The sequence below is a fragment of the Anolis sagrei genome, chromosome 5 (assembly GCF_037176765.1).
Source record: "Anolis sagrei isolate rAnoSag1 chromosome 5, rAnoSag1.mat, whole genome shotgun sequence".
NCBI lineage: Eukaryota > Metazoa > Chordata > Lepidosauria > Squamata > Dactyloidae > Anolis > Anolis sagrei.
This window is the reverse complement of record NC_090025.1, coordinates 94,127,348-94,146,505: the sequence shown is the minus strand read 5'-3', so window position 1 is coordinate 94,146,505 and position 19,158 is coordinate 94,127,348. Positions and strand designations below refer to the sequence as shown.

The 19,158-nt window shown below is 42.8% G+C and overlaps 1 protein-coding gene across 1 annotated transcript in view; it reads left to right on the top strand.

The window, feature by feature from the left end:
- GRM3 (glutamate metabotropic receptor 3) overlaps positions 1-9,053 on the top strand; it is a 231,749-nt gene extending 222,696 nt beyond the window's left edge. The window contains exons 4-6 of the mRNA XM_067468900.1: positions 1,695-2,761; positions 4,202-4,376; positions 8,538-9,053. Of these exons, the coding sequence (XP_067325001.1) occupies positions 1,695-2,761; positions 4,202-4,376; positions 8,538-8,611 (1,316 nt within the window). The 3' untranslated portion in view covers positions 8,612-9,053. The remainder of the gene's footprint in view (positions 1-1,694; positions 2,762-4,201; positions 4,377-8,537) is intronic.
- The last annotated feature ends 10,105 nt before the right edge of the window (positions 9,054-19,158 follow it).

Sequence of the window (19,158 nt, the reverse complement as noted above, 5' to 3'; positions counted from 1 at the left end):
TCCCAAACTGCGGAGCTGTGGCTTCAGGGGGAGTGTAACCCCGTCCAACACAGGTTGCCACCTGTGGAAATGAGTAAAAAAGTTGTGTGTCATCTGCATAGAGGTGGCACCTAACTCCAAAACTCCGGATGACCTCTCCCAGTGGTTTCATGTAGATGTTAAAGAGCATGGGAGACAAAATAGAGCCTTGTGGGACCCCACAGGTCAAAGGCCAGGGGTCCGAGCAGGCGTCTCCCAGCTTCACCATCTGGGATCGACCCTCCAGGAAGGATCGGAGCCACGACAAAACGATGCCCCCGAGACCCATCCCAGAGAGTCGACCCAGAAGGATACCATCATCGATGGTATCGAAAGCCACTGAGATGTCCAAAAGAACCAACAAGGTCACACTCCCCCTGTCTAGCTCTCTACGGAAGTCATCCACCAAGGCGACCAAGGCTGTCTTGGTACCGTGACCAGGCCTGAAACCAGACTGTGACTGATCTAGGTAGTTGATGTCATCTAAAAAGCCCTGGAGCTGGGAGGCAACCACCCGCTCCAGCACCTTACCCAAAAAAGGGAGGTTGGAGATTGGTCTAAAATTGTTCAGCACCATAGAGTGCTGAACAATTTTAAGGTGGGACTGGGGTCATTTGCACTCAAGCTTATTCTACTGAAATAGAAGTACCTTTCTTAAGGTGGCACTGAGGTCATTTGCAACCATGACCCTTGGCGATCATAAGTAAGGTAAGGTAAAGGTTTTCCCCTGACATGAAGTCCAGTCATGTCTGACTCTGGGGTGTGGTGCTCATCCCTATTTCTAAGCTGAAGAGCCTGCGTTGTCTATAGACACCTCCAAGGTCATGTGGCCGGCATGACTGCATGGAGTGCCATTACTTTCCCGTCGGAGCAGTACCTATTCATTACTCACATTTGCATTTTTTCGAACTGCTAGGTTGGCGATCATAAGTAGTGGTTTTAAATTAATCTTTCCCCCAATCCTCTGCAGTGGCGACCTGGGGAAATGGGCATTTTGGCTCCTCTCACACACTGTGTCATTATTTTATTTACATACAGGCAGTAAAAGCGGGCACCAACAATTAACATCACACTGGGATAATGGCCACTTGGCCCATCTCTATGTGGGGGATTTAAAAATAAGTCTCTTGCTAATCGGTTCGAAATCATTGGAAAAACCAACCCTTTAGAAACAGCAAAATATCTCACCCCTATGGCTGAAGCTTGTGTTGTGTGAAGGACACAGCAGGTTGCCACTTCTTAATGGAAATTATTATTATTATTATTATTATTATTATTATTATTATTTCTTGGATATATCCCATGATCTGTGACAAGAAATAAATGCTTAAGAAAAACCAGAACTCACCTTGAAGAAGCTGAAGAAGCTACTTTTTTTAGTTTTCTGCAGAAGAAAATAATTTGAAATCTCACCCTTTCCCCAGTAACTCAAAAGTATGGGATGAACATCTGAAACATGGAATTTCTAAAGGGAAGTAATAACTGGGAAATTGCTCCAGAAATAAAAAAAATAATTTATTTTTTAAGTAATCTGTATAATTCTGTAGAAAGAAAAGTTTAACCAACACCAATTTCCTGCTTTTATGTTTATTAATGTTAATGTGATTGTTTGTGGATATGCAAAGGAAAAACTCATTCACTGACTAGAAGCATTATTTATTTCATATTTCCAACAGCCCCTTTTAGTTCTTCCAAATCAGCAGACAACATTGTCAAGTTTGACGTTTATGGAGATGGAATCGGGCGTTACAATGTCTTCAATTTCCAACACAATGGAGGGAAATTCTCCTACTTGAAAGTCGGGCAGTGGGCGGAAACCTTGACTCTCGATGTAGACACCATCCAGTGGTCCCGAGGCCTTATCCCCACTGCCCAGTGCAGCGATCCTTGTGCACCCAATGAGATGAAGAACATGCAACCAGGTGATGTCTGCTGTTGGATTTGCATTCCCTGTGAATCGTATGAGTACCTGGCTGATGAGTTCACCTGTAAAGACTGTGGGCCTGGGCGATGGCCCACCACTGATCTGTCCAACTGCTATGACCTACCAGAAGACTACATCAAATGGGAAGACGCCTGGGCAATAGGTCCTGTGACCATTGCATGTTTGGGCTTCATTTGTACATTCCTTGTTATGGGGGTATTTGTAAAGCATAACAACACCCCCTTGGTTAAAGCTTCAGGCCGTGAGCTATGCTACATCCTCCTCTTTGGAGTATTCCTCTCTTACAGCATGACTTTCTTTTTTATTGCCAAGCCTTCACCCATCATCTGCACCTTGCGCCGTCTAGGCTTAGGCACTTCCTTTGCCATTTGCTATGCTGCCCTCCTGACGAAAACAAACTGCATTGCCAGAATATTTGATGGGGTGAAAAATGGGGCTCAGAGGCCTAAATTCATCAGCCCACGCTCTCAGGTCCTCATCTGCCTGAGCCTCATCATGGTGCAGATTGTGATGGTGTCTGTGTGGCTCATTTTGGAGGCTCCAGGCACTCGCCGGTACACCCTCCCAGAGAAACGACAGACTGTCATACTGAAGTGCAATGTCAAGGATTCCAGTATGTTGATCTCTTTAACATACGATGTCATCCTTGTTGTCTTATGCACTGTGTATGCCTTCAAAACGAGGAAGTGCCCAGAAAATTTCAACGAAGCTAAGTTTATTGGCTTCACAATGTACACAACATGCATTATTTGGCTGGCCTTTCTTCCAATCTTTTACGTGACATCGAGCGACTACAGGGTAAGTCCTCCATCACCATTTTCAGCAAAAAAAAAAATAGCTTTCAGAATTTTTTTTAAAATGAAGAAGGCCATTTTCTACCAATGTAACCCACTTTAAAAGGCACATCAGATTAATGCAAAGTTTCATATATAATAAAGTATAAGTCGGGGTGGGGGAAGACAAAAACATTTGTTGTTGTTCATTCGTTCAGTTGTCTCCGACTCTTCATGACCTCATGGACCAGTCCACGCCAGAGCTCCCTATCAGCCGTCACCACCCCCAGCTCCTTCAAGGTCAGTCCAGTCACTTCAAGGATGCCATCCCCCCATCTTGCCCTTGGTCAGCCCCTCTTCCTTTTGCCTTCCACTTTCCCCAGCATAATTGTCTTCTCTAGGCTTTCCTGTCTTATTTATGGTCAATGCTGGAATAAGGACTCAGCGAGAAGGCAGTGAAAAGAGGCAAAGGTGAGAAACTCCCCTTCCATTACTCCACCTCCCCAAACAGGTGAAAGTAGGGTAACTCTATCTTCCTCCGTCCTTTGACACCTTCTTTTTCAGCCCTAGGAGAGATCAGCAGAAACATGAGTGTGCCTAAAGAATGTGATGTCCTTGTCATTTTGGGTACTTAAGATAGAGCAGAATATTGGGGGAAAAGTAATCAAAAATATTCAGATTGAAAACATAATCTAGAGAGATTAATAACTTTGGTTAGAAGGGGGGACCTATAGAAAAACTTTGTATTCCTTTTTTACATATACAATTTGGAACACCACCAAGAAGATGAATGGAAGTCGCAATATGTGTTTGTTGTAGTTATGTTTGGTTTGGTGTGAGATATACAGATAGATAGAGAGATAGAGATAGAGAGATAGAGATAGAGAGATAGAGATAGAGAGAGAGATAGAGAGAGAGATAGAGAGAGAGAGAGAGAGAGAGAGAGAGAGAGGGAGAGATAGAGATAGAGAGAGAGAGATATAGAGATAGAGATAGATAGAGAGATAGAGAGATAGAGATAGAGAGAGAGATAGAGATAGATAGAGAGAGATAGAGAGATAGAGATAGATAGATAGATAGATAGAGAGATAGAGAGATAGATAGAGAGATAGAGATAGATAGAGATAGATAGAGATAGATAGATAGAGATAGATAGATAGAGATAGATAGATAGAGATAGAGATAGATAGATAGATAGATAGATAGATAGATAGATAGAGATAGATAGATAGAGATAGATAGATAGATAGATAGATAGATAGATAGATAGAGAGATACATACGAGGGGTATTTTTAAAGTAAGGTCCGTTTTGTTGTAGGCACTAGTAGTTCGCGTGCATACCACAACGAGCGCATGCGTCGTGTACCGGCTCCTCTTTTTTGTAGCTTATGGAAATGGGTGGGAAAGGGGGAAGGGGGTCGCTTGAATGTCTCCACTGATTCTGCAGCAGTTTTCTCCATTCAGGTTCAGACCACAACCATGTGTATCTCCGTAAGTCTGAGCGGCTTTGTTGTCTTGGGATGTCTGTTTGCTCCCAAAGTGCATATAGTCCTCTTCCAGCCACAGAAGAATGTGGTCACGCACAGACTGCATCTCAACAGATTCAGTGTCAGTGGGACAGGAACCACATATTCTCAAGGTAACTAATGAATAAAAAGTATGTTTTTCTCTTTCCCCTAAGAGGGTCAGTGCTGTTCTCCTCATTCCTCCATTGACCTTTTCTCCACTACGATTCCATGGGATATGCATGCTCCAGAGCCCAGAGGGCAACATCACCTTATTTTTGTCATGTTTGCAGCTCTGAATCATAGAATCATAGAGTTGGAAGAGACCTCATGGGCCATCCAGTCCAACCATGGCCATACAGCCTGAAAAAACCTACAACAATTCAGAGATTGGTGTGCCAATATGCCATGTCCTGGAAACACTTCACTTGCTGAATTTCTACCTGCCCTGAAGCTATTAGCAGCCCCAGAAATATCAGATGATAATTTCAGTGGGAAGGTATATAGACTGTATGTGAGCAAAGAAGGATGTTTCCTCTTTTGTTTTCTTTAATTTTCAAATATGATAAATGCAATGCAACTTAACAAAAAAAGGTCTTCTTAATCATCTCTAATGCTCGAAATCAAAGCCAGCGTGATCCAGCAGGTAAAGTACAAGATGTATAAGCCTTTGACAATACATACAAGATGTATAATTATTGCTTGGACTTCAAATCTGTTTCTCCAAGGACTCAGAGAGTGCCTTCAGGCAAGCTTCAGTCTCCATTTCTATCTTTGAAAGCTGAAGTTGCAAACATTTAATTAAGAGACTCCAATTCAAGTGTTAATTGACTGAACCTGAAGTCCTAGTTATACAAGAGTCTGCCAGACCAAAGCTTGAATGTAACTAGTTACAGTTCACAGGTAACTAGTTTCTTGAGATTAATTATTGCCCCCACTAACAAAGATATAACTGTATTGTCATGGCCGGAATCACTGGGTTGTTGTAGGTTTTTTCAGGCTATATGGCCATGTTCTAGAGGCATTTTCTTCTGACGTTTCGCCTGCATCTATGGCAAGCATCCTCAGAGGTAGTGAGGTCTGTTGGAAGTAGGAAAAAGGGTTTATATATCTGTGGAATGACCAGGGTTGGACAAAGGACTTTTGTCTGCTGGAGCTAGGTGTGAATGTTTCAACTGACCACCTTGATCAGCATTGGATTGCCTGACGGTGCCTGGAGCAATCTTTTGTTGAGAGGTGATTGGATATCCTTGTTTGTTTCCTCTCTGTTGTTGTGCTGTTCTAATTTTAGAATGTTTTAATACTGGTAGCCAGATTTTGTTCTTTTTCATGGTTTCCTCCTTTCTGTTGAAATTTTCCACATGCTTGTGGATTTCAGTGGCTTCTCTGTGTAGTCTGACATGGTGGTTGTTGGAGTTATCCAGCATTTCTGTGTTCTCAAATAATATGCTGTGTCCAGGTTGGTTCATCAGGTGCTCTGCTATGGCTGACTTCTCTGGTTGAAGTAGTCTGCAGTGCCTTTCGTGTTCCTTGATTCGTGTTTGTGCGCTGCGTTTGGCAGTCCCTATGCTCACAAACACGAATCAAGGAACATGAAAGGCACTGCAGACTACTCCAACCAGAGAAGTCAGCCATAGCAGAGCACCTGATGAACCAACCTGGACACAACATATTATTTGAGAACACAGAAATGCTGGATCACTCCCACAACCACCATGTCAGACTACACAGAGAAGCCATTGAAATCCACAAGCATGTGGACAATTTCAACAGAAAGGAGGAAACCATGAAAATGAACAAAATCTGGCTACCAGTATTAAAAAAAAACTCTAAAATTAGAACAGCACCACAACAGAGAGGAAACAAACAAGGACATCCAATCACTTCTCAACAAAAGATTGTTCCAGGCACTGCCAGGCAATCAAATGCTAATCAAGGTGGTCAGTTGAAACATTCACACCTAGCTCCAGCAGACAAAAGTCCTTTGTCCCACCCTGGTCATTCCACAGATATATAAACCAATTTTCCTACTTCCAACAGACCTCACTACCTCTGAGGATGCTTGCCATAGATGCAGGTGAAATGTCAGGAGAAATGCCTCTAGAACATGGCCATATAGCCCGAAAAAATCTACAACAACCCAAAGATATAACTACTTCATATTATTATTGCAAAGGATAACTTTGCTCTTTTTTAGTTTCTGCTACAACCACAGAGGTATTGCACCATTAAACAGTGGAGAAAGACTACGTATTATTGCCCCACCACCGTCGCAAATAAAGAGGCCACACACGTGCTTGGGTTAACTAAGGGCAACTTTTATTATTGTCACCTAATTAGACACTAAATCTACCTACCACCACCATAACTGAGCATAAACTTCTATCCATGAACTTGGCATTGAACTTGGCCTTGACCTGGCCATGAACTTGGTGAGGGTGAAGCTGTTCCCAGAATTATTAATGTCCATCTTCAAAATCCCGAGCCACTCTAATTTTCTTGAACCCCCCCCCCCCTATTTTCCTAGGGCCAGATTACAGTTGCTGGACCATCCAAATGGGCATCTTTGGTGTGCACCGAATTCAATATCCATCCTGCTCACGCCACAGATTTTACATTTCACAGATAACTAGTTTCTTGAGATTAATTATTGCCCCCACTAACAAAGATATAACTACTTCATATTATTATTGCAAAGGATAACTTTGCTGTATTGTCGAAGGCTTTCATGGCCAGAATCACTGTGTTGTTGTAGGTTTTTTCGGGCTATATGGCCATGGTCTAGAGCAGTGGTTCTCAACCTTTCTAACACTGTGACCCCTAAATATGGTTCTTCATGTTGTGGTGACCCCCAACCATAAAATTATTTTCGAGAATGCAAAGCAGGCGAGGCAAGCTTTGCCCAAGGTCAGGCTTCACGCGAATGAGCCCTCGCCTGGAATGCGCCCTTGCTGGCCAACGAGAGTGTGAAGCAGGTGAGGGCTCCTTCACACTAGGCCTGGCCTCGTGCAAAGCCTTGGAGGTTGGGCCAAAGACTTGGGGGCGGGGCCAAAGGAGGCAGCCTCGCGACCCCCCCGAAATGGCCAAACGACCCCCTTGGGGGTCGCGACCCCCAGGTTGAGAACCGCTGGTCTAGAGGCATTCTCTCCTGACATTTCTCCTGCATCTGTGGCAAGCATCCTCAGAGGTAGTGACCTCATAAATAAAATAAATAAATAAATAAATAATATAAGTCGCATGGTGCCACAGAGCCCCTCACTATCATACATGGAGCCCCAAGGGCTCCTCAGAGCACAGTTTTAGAACTCCTGTTCTGGACGTTTGTAGGTTTTCCACCATGATTCTGTGGTCAACGTCTGGCAGAGGTTGACCATGAGGTCATGCTGGAAGATCTACAAATACCCAGAAAGTGTACTCTCAGATCAAAAAGAGAGAGGGATTTTATTTGCAGTGTTTCCTCTTTCATGGGGACCCTGTAACCCTAAGTCAAGCAAATGCGGAGGGATGACTGTGATTTCCCAAGTCAGCCCTATGTAGAGTGCATTCCAGTAATTGAAGCAAAATATCATCAAGCCATGTGTCACCATCACTAGGAAGAGGTGCAGTTGGCATACTAGTTTTACCTATGTAAATGTATTCCTGCCCAACACCAAAACCAGGGTTCAGTTTTGAGACCAATTACATACCCAGGAGTCTTAGCAGTTTTTAAAATGGTTTAAACCTCTGTCCTAGCTGGACTAGGCACTTAGAATCATAGAATCATAGAGTTGGAAGAGACCTCATGGGCCATCCAGTCCAACCCCCTGCCAAGAAGCAGGAATATTGCATTCAAATCACCCCTGACAGATGGCCATCCAGCCTCTGTTTAAAAGCTTCCAAAGAAGGAGCCTCCACCACACTCCGGGGCAGAGAGTTCCACTGCTGAACGGCTCTCACAGTCAGGAAGTTCTTCCTAATGTTCAGATGGAATCTCCTCTCTTGTAGTTTGAAGCCATTCTTCTGTTTCCTAGTCTCCAGGGAAGCAGAAAACAAGCTTGCTCCCTCCTCCCTGTGGCTTCCTCTCACATATTTATACATGGCTATCATATCCCCTCTCAGCCTTCTCTTCTTCAGGCTAAACATGCCCAGCTCCTTAAGCCGCTCCTCATAGGGCTTGTTCTCCAGACCTTTTATCATTTTAGTCGCTCTCCTCAGGACTTCTAGCTCATCACCCAATATTCCTTGATGTCAAGGCAAATAAGTAAATGTCTAATTAAGAATGATGTCTTGCTAATGATGACTTCTTCTCCTTTCAGCTTCAGCAAACGTGTACGTTCCGACTGTCTGCAACGGAAGAGAAGTCGTGGATTCCACCACCTCATCTCTGTAAACATACAGCCAGTTTACACATTCCTAGACTGTTAGGAAGTATTGCACATTTCTGTGCATTCTGGAAAAAAACTTTTTAAAAGGACTAGCTTTTTTTTTTCTAGAACCGATGTACTATATTATTTTTGAGGACTGTACAGTGAAAATAGTGATGTTCTTATTAGGACAGCTTTAGGAGCCCTCTATGATAAACAGTCCTAAGGGATGTGTAAATAACCACAACTGCCAATGACATCATGTTGACTCAGCAGTGAGGGAAGGATCCATTGCCATGTTAGGTGGCTTTCTTACTAATGAAACTTTTTGTAACTCCTTGTTGTAATTTACTTAGATTGCATTTCTATGTTGTATATTATGGTTACATTCAGTGCAACAGATGGTTTTCACAGCAGTATTAATTAACATAAAGATGTCGGTAATAAAATCTGAAAACTTTTCCATCAGGTTTGCCTTATTCCTTTCCTTTTTCTTCTTCCTCAGACTTGAATTCTCTAAAGATGGAGGGCTCAATCTTCAACACTGCCCATTATTATCCTTTAAATTTGATTCACTTGTGTAGGAATATTTGGCATCTATAGTAGTCAGAGTGCTGTGAGTTTGTGGTAGATAGGAATGATTTCTCAGGGTGTGTCGCGCCTCAGAGTAGATTCACCTTGCTGAAAAACACCAAACTGCACACTGCCAGAAGTCTTTATAGTTTATTAAAAATAAAAGGTAATGTTGCAATCCAGAGCAGGAAACGAGGCCCTAAGATAACTATCCACCACACTTGACTGTGAAAAACAATGGTTACAGAATAAAGGAAAAATGCAAGTCAAAAGCCACAGCAAAATCAGCAAACATGAATTTAAATGGACAAAAACAAAACCCAAAGCCACACTGTAAAATACTGGAACCTGTTAGCAATCCACTAACTGTACTTGATATCCTAGAAATCTTTCAAGACAATGGCCAGGAAAACCGGGAGAACTGCCAAGGTCTTCATCAATCTGAAACGATGCCTGAACTGAGAAAGTCAGCCCGGCGCAAGGCACTTCAAGCCAAAGAATTGGTTCCGTGAACCGCCCCTCTGCTTTGAAGCCATTGTTTGCTTTTCTCTTAATAGGGAAGACCTTCGCAAGCTGAGTGATTTACTTCTGTCTTGCCAGATCTGGCCCCTTCTGTTCTCATTAGAGTTACCAGGTGCAAAAGGGAGTGAAAGTTCATGGCTTCCCTCTGAAACATTCTCATGAGCACTGGTACTTTCATTTTCCAAATCTACAGAAGTTTCTTCCTCACTAATTTCAGGAGCATTGGCATTTTCCAAATCTACAGAAGTTTCTTCCTCACTAATTTTAGGAGCATTGGCATCAAGAGGTACATTTTCATTAGCATCAGTAAATATATATTCATTAGCATCAGAAGGAACAAACAGAGAATCAGGTTCAAGTTCAAACTCAGGCTGAACCCCAACAGGTAAAAGGTTCTTAAAAGCAAAGGTAATGTTTCAAAAGATCAATATAAAAAAGCACTTTGAAGATTAATCCAAAAAGGCACCAGCAAAACAAGAACCAAAGAGAACATGACAAAGTCCTGAAAACATGAACACAAGGACTGCAAGATAATCCATACAAGCAAAGGCAAACTTCTTGGTAAAACGCAAAGTTGCTTTGACAAAGATTTGGTCTCAAACACACTGCTTAATACCCTTAATACATGAAGGCATTTCTCTGGTCTTTGGCCTCCTTCCTGTTAGCTATTCTTACACTCCTTCAAACTCTGAATTCCAAACCATCAGCCCGATCTAAGGTTCCCATTTCATCAAGGTCAGTCTGTTCGTTAGTGTCAGCCTGTTTCCCTGCTTGTTCATTATCATTATCAGGCTGAGAACTGTCCTCCTTCTCATAAAGCAAAAAATAAACATTAAAGCAATAGCAATAAACATTAGACAATAACACCATGACACATTTAAAAACAAATGTAATGAATAAAATTTAAAAAGTGCTGGACATGACAGGAGAAATTGATAGGTTTTTAGAAATAGGTGCGGTGTGCAGACAATCTTAAGTCTCTAATAAAGTGCATTTGGGACATGATACTAGGAGTTTCCTATTCTGGAAAGGCACACTGGAACAGTCTTCAAGCTCTTCCTAAAGACTGCCAACGTTGGGGCTTGTCTGATGTCCTTGGGGAGAGAGTTCCAGAGTCGGGAGGCTACCACAGAGAAGGCCCTGTCCCTCGTCCCCACCAAATGCACTTGCGACGTAGGTGGGATCATGAGCAGGGCCTCTCCAGATGATTGGAGAGATCTTGTGGGTTCACATACGGAGATGTGGTCACACAGGTAGGCAGGTCCCAAACCATTTAGCGCTTTGTAGGTAAGCACCTGCACCTTGAATTGGGACCGGAAAATGAACGGCAGCCCATGGAGCTCCTTAATCAGGAGGGTTGACCTCTCTCTGTAAGGAGCACCAGTTAACAACCTGGCCGCCGCCTGTTGGTCCAGTTGGAATTTCCAAGCCATTTTCAAGGGCAGCCCCACGTAGAGTGCATTGCAGTAGTCCAATCTGGAGGTGACCAAGTCATGGACCACCCTGGCCAGATCAGCCTTCACGAGGTACGGTCACAGTTGGCGCACGAGTCTCAGTTGTGCAAAAGCCCTCCTGGCCACAGCCAACGCCTGAGCTTCAAGCATAAGTGATGAGTCCAAGAGGACACCCAAACTGCGGACCTGTGTCTTCAGGGGGAGTGTAACCTCGTCCAGTACAGGTTGCCACCCTATACCCCGATGTGGTTTATGATCGACCAGAAGGACCTCTATTTTGTCGGGATTAATCTTCAGTTTATTCATCCTCATCCAGACAGCCACAGCCACCAGGTACTCGTCCAGCACCCGAGAGGCTTCCTTGGAGTTAGGTGGAAAGGAGTAGTAGAGTTGTGTGTCATCTGCATAAAGATGGCAACGCAGATGGCTACTGTGCATGATAAAGACTGCTAGTGATGCATTCAAGCAACCTCTTCAGATTAGTCAGATTCAACAGCTTTCGCTGGTTCCTCTTCACTTTTGCCACGGAGCCTGCTAGCACCTATCTCATGATGTATATCAACTTCTGGCACAAAAGGGAAGAGGCTAGCATATGTTGCCACAGCAGTAATACAGGAAGCTTCTCACGTTGCATTGGCAACAATAGGAGAAAGCCTAGCAGTAGACGCTTCCTCGTATGGGATGGGTAAGGAGGAAGCCAGGCAATGTAAGGCTTGGGGCGATGGGTTCGGTTGCCAGGCCCCAATTGATTTGCCATTATCTATGGCAAATCTGATGGCTAATGTGGCATGGTCCATGGTGAATACCACTTTTGGCCCATGTAGATAAATCCTTAGTTTCAGCAGCCTCGCAAAGCTGGCTTTCATGTGTGGGTATGAGCTAGCAGCTATTATAGAGGTTGGAATTTCATAAATAGTCTCAAATAAAGGAATAAAAAGACTAATTACCTTCTTGAAGATGAAAGAAGTGGCCTCAACAGGTAAGAAGTATGCAAATGTAGAGGGTGCCATAATGTGTTGTCAATTTACACATGAAACACAAATGGGAGTTGCTTAGAAAAAATCTAACAATATCAGCTTAATAAAGACATTTATTAGTTAAAATAAAGACTTTTTACACTTCCATCCCCAAATAAACTAAAGCAGTAGCAGCAGTTTAATAACCAATATGGCTACACATAAACAACAGATATTCCATCTGTGCAATCAAAAGGAAGTTTGGAAGCATGTCAGACTAAACATTTGGAGAAAGTTCAATGTAAGCTTTCAGAAACCACTCCAGAGGCATGAGGAACAATGTTATAACCAGGTTCCTAGAATTTGTCCTTTCATGGACACAATTTCACCCGCTGTCTAAAGAACATGGAGGTCCTACTTCATATGAGTGATGTGTAAATGTGCTGTGAATTAGGCCTAATAACATGAACAAAATGTGATTTCTGATTGAATTATACTGAGGACAGACTACAGCTACCTGAATGCACAGGCTCCCATTTACACTGGTTCATCTTCAAGGGCCCTTCCACACGTATCAAAAACTCAGGAGGAAGTGGGTTAAAATAACCTGCTTCCAACTGGGTTTGAGTCCCACTCCTCCCACAACCTCGGGCTTTCTCTCAGCTAGATGCCATCCCGGGCCAAAGAAAGGTTGACCCAGGATTGTATCCAGCTCTCCTCCAGCCCCCCCATTCCCCCAAAAAATGTACTAGAGGGGGCCTGCTTGCAGCACAGGCCCCTCCAGAGAGTCCTCCTGATACTTCCAAGCATCAGAACTCTGCAGAGGGGCTTGTGTTACCTGCAGAGAGGCCTGCAAAATGGGGGTCTAGGAGGAAAGGGGGTGCCCTTTCACTCCTCTGGACTTCTGGGAGCCCAAAGACATAGGATGGCTTTGGGGACTGACCCACGGGACTGTAGAACAAGTTCTGGATGTCAGTCCTCACCGGGCCCTCACCTCTAAAGACTCAGACCGTTAGAAGTGTTTAATTAATGTGGGGTAAACTGAAAAAACCTGATTTACTCAGTATTAATTCACTTTTATCTGAGAAATCGTTTGGATGTCTCAGGAAAAAGCTAGACTGATCCTGCATTTTGGGCCTGTCTGGAAGGGCCCGAAAATCTTCTACAAACACTTGCTTCCTCATAAGAGACAAGTACATTCCCTCTCTCATCTGAAATTTCATTGGAGCATCTGTCCTTGTGTGCATTTAAGTCTACTTTACCTTAGTGTGACCCTATTGTATGGTTTTGTTGACAAGATTTATTCAAGGGATGTTTGCCATGGCCATCCTTGGAAGTAGAGAAAGTGTAATATGCACCACATCATCCTGGGAGTGTCTACGCCTGAAAAGAACTTTGAACATTAATCTCCCATAGACCATCCTGTACTCAATTCACTACACCATGTTGGTTTTCCAGTGACAGACCTATATCACTGGAATTCCCTGAGGACCCTTCTACACTTACCTTAAACCCAGGAGGAAGCGGATTAAAATAACCCACCATTTCCTGGGTTTGAGTCCCCACCCCTTCCCACAACCTCGGGCTTTCACAACACAACATATTGTAAACCACCAGGGGCGGCTCATCCATTACGCAAAGTAAGCGGTTGCGGTACACTTTTTTTTGCCAGGGGCGCAGAGGCGTCTCTGTAAATGCCCCTCGACCACCACTTGAGGAGCGCCTCCTCAGCTCACAACAGCTCTAGCAGTCCGGGGGGAGCCTCAGCTTCCTTGCCTCACTGCTGCTGGGCAATCCTCTTCCCGAAGGGGCCGGGTCCTTGTGCCTTGCCTACCCCCTCTCGTTCCTGCTCCATATCAATGATTGGTGGGGGGGGGGGGGCACAAAATACTGTTTGCTTACCGTTGAAAATTACCTAGGGCCGCCTCTGTAAACCACCACCACCACCACCCCTCACTTCTATGAGGGAAAATTCCACTGCAGATGGGAACATTTTTGGATTATGGTGTAGGACACTGTGATTTAATCTACCTGAAGCTGACTGGAATCATGAAGGTATCATTTATAGATCAATCTAACCTGAAGAATGTTAGTAAGCACACTGAAAAGTCAAAGTAAGGGCAGAAGCAGTTTGGAGGTGGTGATCCTTTCATCTGTCATTGGATCCTTGCAGAGGCCCAGTCCTGCTGGGCTCCAGTGATGGATCTATCATGGAAACAGTGAAGCACGCTGCTCAATGAGATTACAGTAAGTAACAATTATACTATACAGCTGCTTACGGGGTGAAATTCTTAGAATATAACAACCCACTGAGGCATGAAAAGTACTCATAAAAACATTTATTCATTCCAATTCAAGGCACTGGGACACATCAGGGATGGCATTCCAGTAGTGGAAGGAACTGTTTTGCACTAATATCCCAGGCATGAAGATATTTGGGAAAGTAATGGCAAATTAGTGGATACTGCTGTATGTTGAAAATTGTTCAATCATTCTCAAATATCTTCTCAAATATAATGTGACTTAAAGAAAATAAAACCAAAAGACTAATTGATACAGAGCTTTGAAAGGGAAAAGTTAAGTCGCTTCATTCATCATTAAAGAAGAATCCCAAATATTATACTTTCAAGAAGAGAAGAATATTTGCAAATTCACATTAGGATAACAGATGAAACAATGTATTGTCGAATAACATATAGCCTGAAAAAACCTACAACAACCCAGATGAGACAATGTTTGCATTGAAATGAAGATTCACACAAGTTTAAGTTCCACATGATGCAGTGAACCATTTGAGCTGAGTTGCAGAGGGCATGACTTTCACACAACAGGCCAATTTCTATAACCAAAAACTCAGAAATCATGGTTGAGATAGGTCTCAGGTTGAGATTATAATCCGGTGAATAGAAAATACTGAACTAAAGTACATGGCTTGCTGAACGGATTCAGTATGAGTGTATGCTTTCATTCAGAAAATAAGCCCTGCCATTGCATCAAGCACAGCCTTCCGTGATCTAGGGCCCTATTGGTGCTGATAGGTCTCATTCAGTTAATATTGCCAATGATGGAAGTTGTAGGCAGGATTGTGAAGGACCCACATTGGTGAAGACTGATTTAAACTTTCTGGTGAAACTCTGGCCCAGGGACCAGATTTGACCCATTATAGCCCTATTCTCTTTACTTGGACTACTAGTATTTAGAACCTCATCACATTTATGAAGGCCAGTGTTTGATTCACCAGCCTCTATGGCAAATCGGGTGGCAGCAAGGCAATAACCACCTTGCTGGCAGCTGATGCTTCCCCATCACATGTGGGAAAGTGTTGCCACACGACTTCCCTTGCGCTAGTCTTGTTGCTCCAAATGGAACACAGGGAGGCTCCTGTGTTGGCAAGCGTAGCAACCTACAATGCTGCCGTTCCAATTGGCCACTGGAAGTGAAGTTACCTCGTGTGATTGGTAGCATGGCGCTCCATAAATCCATAAATTCAGTGCCCTAGGACGCTGAATTTTCATCATATGATGAGATCCCTAGTCTTACCCACCAAACGGAAAAACGCGCCCTGCAAGATCCTTCCCACATTACAATTCGATTCTCTGGATGACAGATGCAGTTGAAATTACCACCAATGATTTCCAGTTAAGAGTAATCTTTTCAGCTGATGCAATCATGAAATCGCAGGAAAGAAAGAAAAAGAAAAATAATGGGGAAGGAGGCAAACTTACAAAAGTTGAACAAATGATACAAAAAAAAAGAGTGACGGGAGGATACCACAAGCTGAAAGGAATAACTAGCAAATTGTATAAGATAATAATGGATATTAAGGGGGGGGGGGGAAATAAATGACGTAACACTAAGAGAGATATGGGAGGAAGACCTAGGGATTAGAATAAAAGAAGTGGATTAGGTACAATTAAGGGATCAAAGATATTTAAAGAACTTATCGATACGTGTTAAAGAAAGTTATTACAAATTGGTTTGGAAATGGTACTTAATAGGCTTGGTTGATCAAGAAAAAAATGGTTCTAAACACGTTTGCACTGGCGGCTTTGCACGCCCAGCGATGCAAATAAGGACGAGGTGGGATGTGGGTAAGAACAGCTGTTCCTGAAGGCCACTGGGGGCATGGCCTTCAGGAAGAGCTGGGCATAGCCATGCCCACCTCATTCCCCAGCCATCCATCACCCTTCACAGTCACCCAGGGAAGGGAAACTGCGAGATTACTTTTAAAATTTCACAGTTCCCCTTCCCTGGGTGACTGTGAAGGGCGATGGATGGCAGGGGAATGAGGTGGGCGTGGCTACGGCCAGCTCTTCTTGACGGCCACTGGGGGCGTGGCCTTCAGGAAGAGCTGGGTGTAGCCATGCCCACCTCACCCTTCCGCATCACCGCTTGTCGCCAGGGAGGCCAGGGAAACTGCGAGATTGTAAAGTTTGCACCAGACATCCGAAAATAATTCCAAAAAATTGGTAAATTGTTTCAATTCGTAATTACTCCTCACACTATTCCAGCATGGCTCAAAATTGTTTCAAAAATCATTTTAATACGAGTTCATTACGATTTTAGAAGCTTCCGAACCAGATCAACCAAGCCTAGCACTTAACACCAGTAAAGACTGCAAATATTAATAGGAATTCCACAAAAAATTGTTGGAGAGGTTGCCAGGAGGTGGGTACATATATACATATGTGGTGGCAATGTAAATATGTAAATGAATTTTGGGGGAAGGTATTTGGAGAGATAGAAGCTATAATGGATATGAAGATAGGGAAAAGTGCAAGTATTGCATTGTTGTCGCTATATAATGTTAAGAAATTGGAAAAAAAACAGAGAAAGATGCAATAGATAACATGTTAACTGCAGCAAGATTACTGATAGCGAAGAATTGGAAAGGTAAAATAAACATATCAATTGAAGAATGATATAAAGAATGATGGAAAATAGCAATAAATGATAAATTGACATGTAGGTTAAGAGTCAGGAAAGGGGTATGGAAGGAAAATGATTTTGATAAAGTTTGGGGAAATTTTATTGAGAATGGCTTAAAAGACGTAGACGGGAAATTACCTCCGCAAGAAAAAATGGTATTTTGGAAAGAGAATGCAAATTGAAGTGGCTCGGAAGGGGCGGCACAGAGGTGGGGGGAAGTATACAAGATATATACACACTTTGGTTGATGTAATGAATTGAGGATGGAATATAAGATTATTGAAGGTATTGATGTATTGATGTATTCTAAGAAAACCAATAAAAAATATTTGGAAAAAAAAAAGAAATCGCAGAAAGACCACTGCAGCAGTTCACACACTTAACATTGTTTTCCATATTAATTTTGCCCCTTAAACATTCTGCATATAAATAATAATGAAAGTGATCAGGTGCACTGACTATAACAATTCATATCAAATGAGGAGAAACTACAGCTGAAAATAACCATAGCACCTACAATGCACAAATTATGATATGCAACCATTCAGAATATATAAAAAGAAAAAAAAAACAAGAGGACACAGTTGTAATCCTGTGCACAGATACTGGGACATAAGGCCTAAGGAAACAGGTACAATTTACTACAGAGTAAAAATGCAAAGGATTCTTTTGTTGAAGGTTCAGTTGTAGAAAAGTGTACTGTGAACACACAAATCCTTATTTTGTGTTTGTGTTTCAATAACAATAAAAATTCCATGCATTCTCTGAGTTACTCCTAAAATAACCTAGCAAAACACATTTCAAAGCAGATATTCTGGGTTACATGACTGGGTGGAAGGGCCCTCAGTCACCATCTATTCTGCCATATAAATTCCAAATAATTTGCTTTGAGCTGGAATTTGTGACAGTGTAGACACATATAATCCAGTTCAAAGCAGATACATCTGGATTTTATATTATAGTGTCGCTGAGGTCCCATGTCTCCCAGGTCCCTTCTACACTGCCACATAATCCAGATCATTAAATCAGATAACGCATATTATCTCATTTGAGTCGGATTATGTGAGTCTACACTGCCATATAATCCAGTTCAATGCAGACCATCGGTATTTGATATGGCAGTGTGGTAGAAGGGGCCTCAATCCACACTGAGCATTATATGCACTTCAAAGCCAGACAACAAATTTTCCACAAAAGCAAGTCCTTCATGAGCATCAGTGCTCTGCTGTTTGTGTAAACCCCATCCCAGCTTCAAGCTGGTTTTCCTATGTAACCATCCACACACAGAGAGAAACCGCTTTGAAACTGCATAAAATTATCAGTGGGGCCGTTTTCCTCCCTGGCTCCAGACCAATGCCTTAAAGCGAAAGCTAAAGCCTTCAGAGACACAAATAACTGCCAGTTTAGATCCAAATGTGTGTGTGTGCATGTGTATGCGCATTCCCTGCTCCAAATTGGATGGCAGTTCTACAATTCCAAATCTGGTGGAAAACAGTTATTTGTAGTATTTACAACTCCCAGAAGAGCCCAATCCCAAGCAGCGAGGATGAACCTCATTAAATTGAGGGGTGGCTGAAGCAAAAAGCAAGTGACGCATTTGCATATAGCACAAAATCCCTGAGGGGCACTCTTGAGGTGCCCCCACTTACACTTGAAAATTATCTAGGGCCAGCCCCGACTGCATGTTCAGGCTTTCCACAGGCCAGTTTTAGGTCTTTTCACTGAAAACAAGCCAATTTTGCAAATAAAAACCTGTATCCTTTAGGCAAAACACCCCAGAGTTGCATGGCAAGCATTCCTTTTTTTAAAAAAAATCACAGTTATTCTTTTTAAGCTATTGATTGAGGTTTGATTTCAAGAGAAATTCATTTCTACAACTTCAGTGCATCTGCCAGTTTCCATACTGGCTTTTGGGTAATCTTCTGTTCTTCCTAGAAGCCAGACTGCCTCATCTTTGGGACAAAAGGGATGGGAACTAAAAAAGAACAAACAACTGAATCTTTTGGTATGACAAAGCAACACAGAGATCAATGTAAACCTCATGTCAGGTGCAACCACTCTCAGGACAGAGTGAAACAGTCCATCTCACAGGGACAGTATTTGAACAAAGAGCATTAAAGGACAGCAAAACTGTCAACA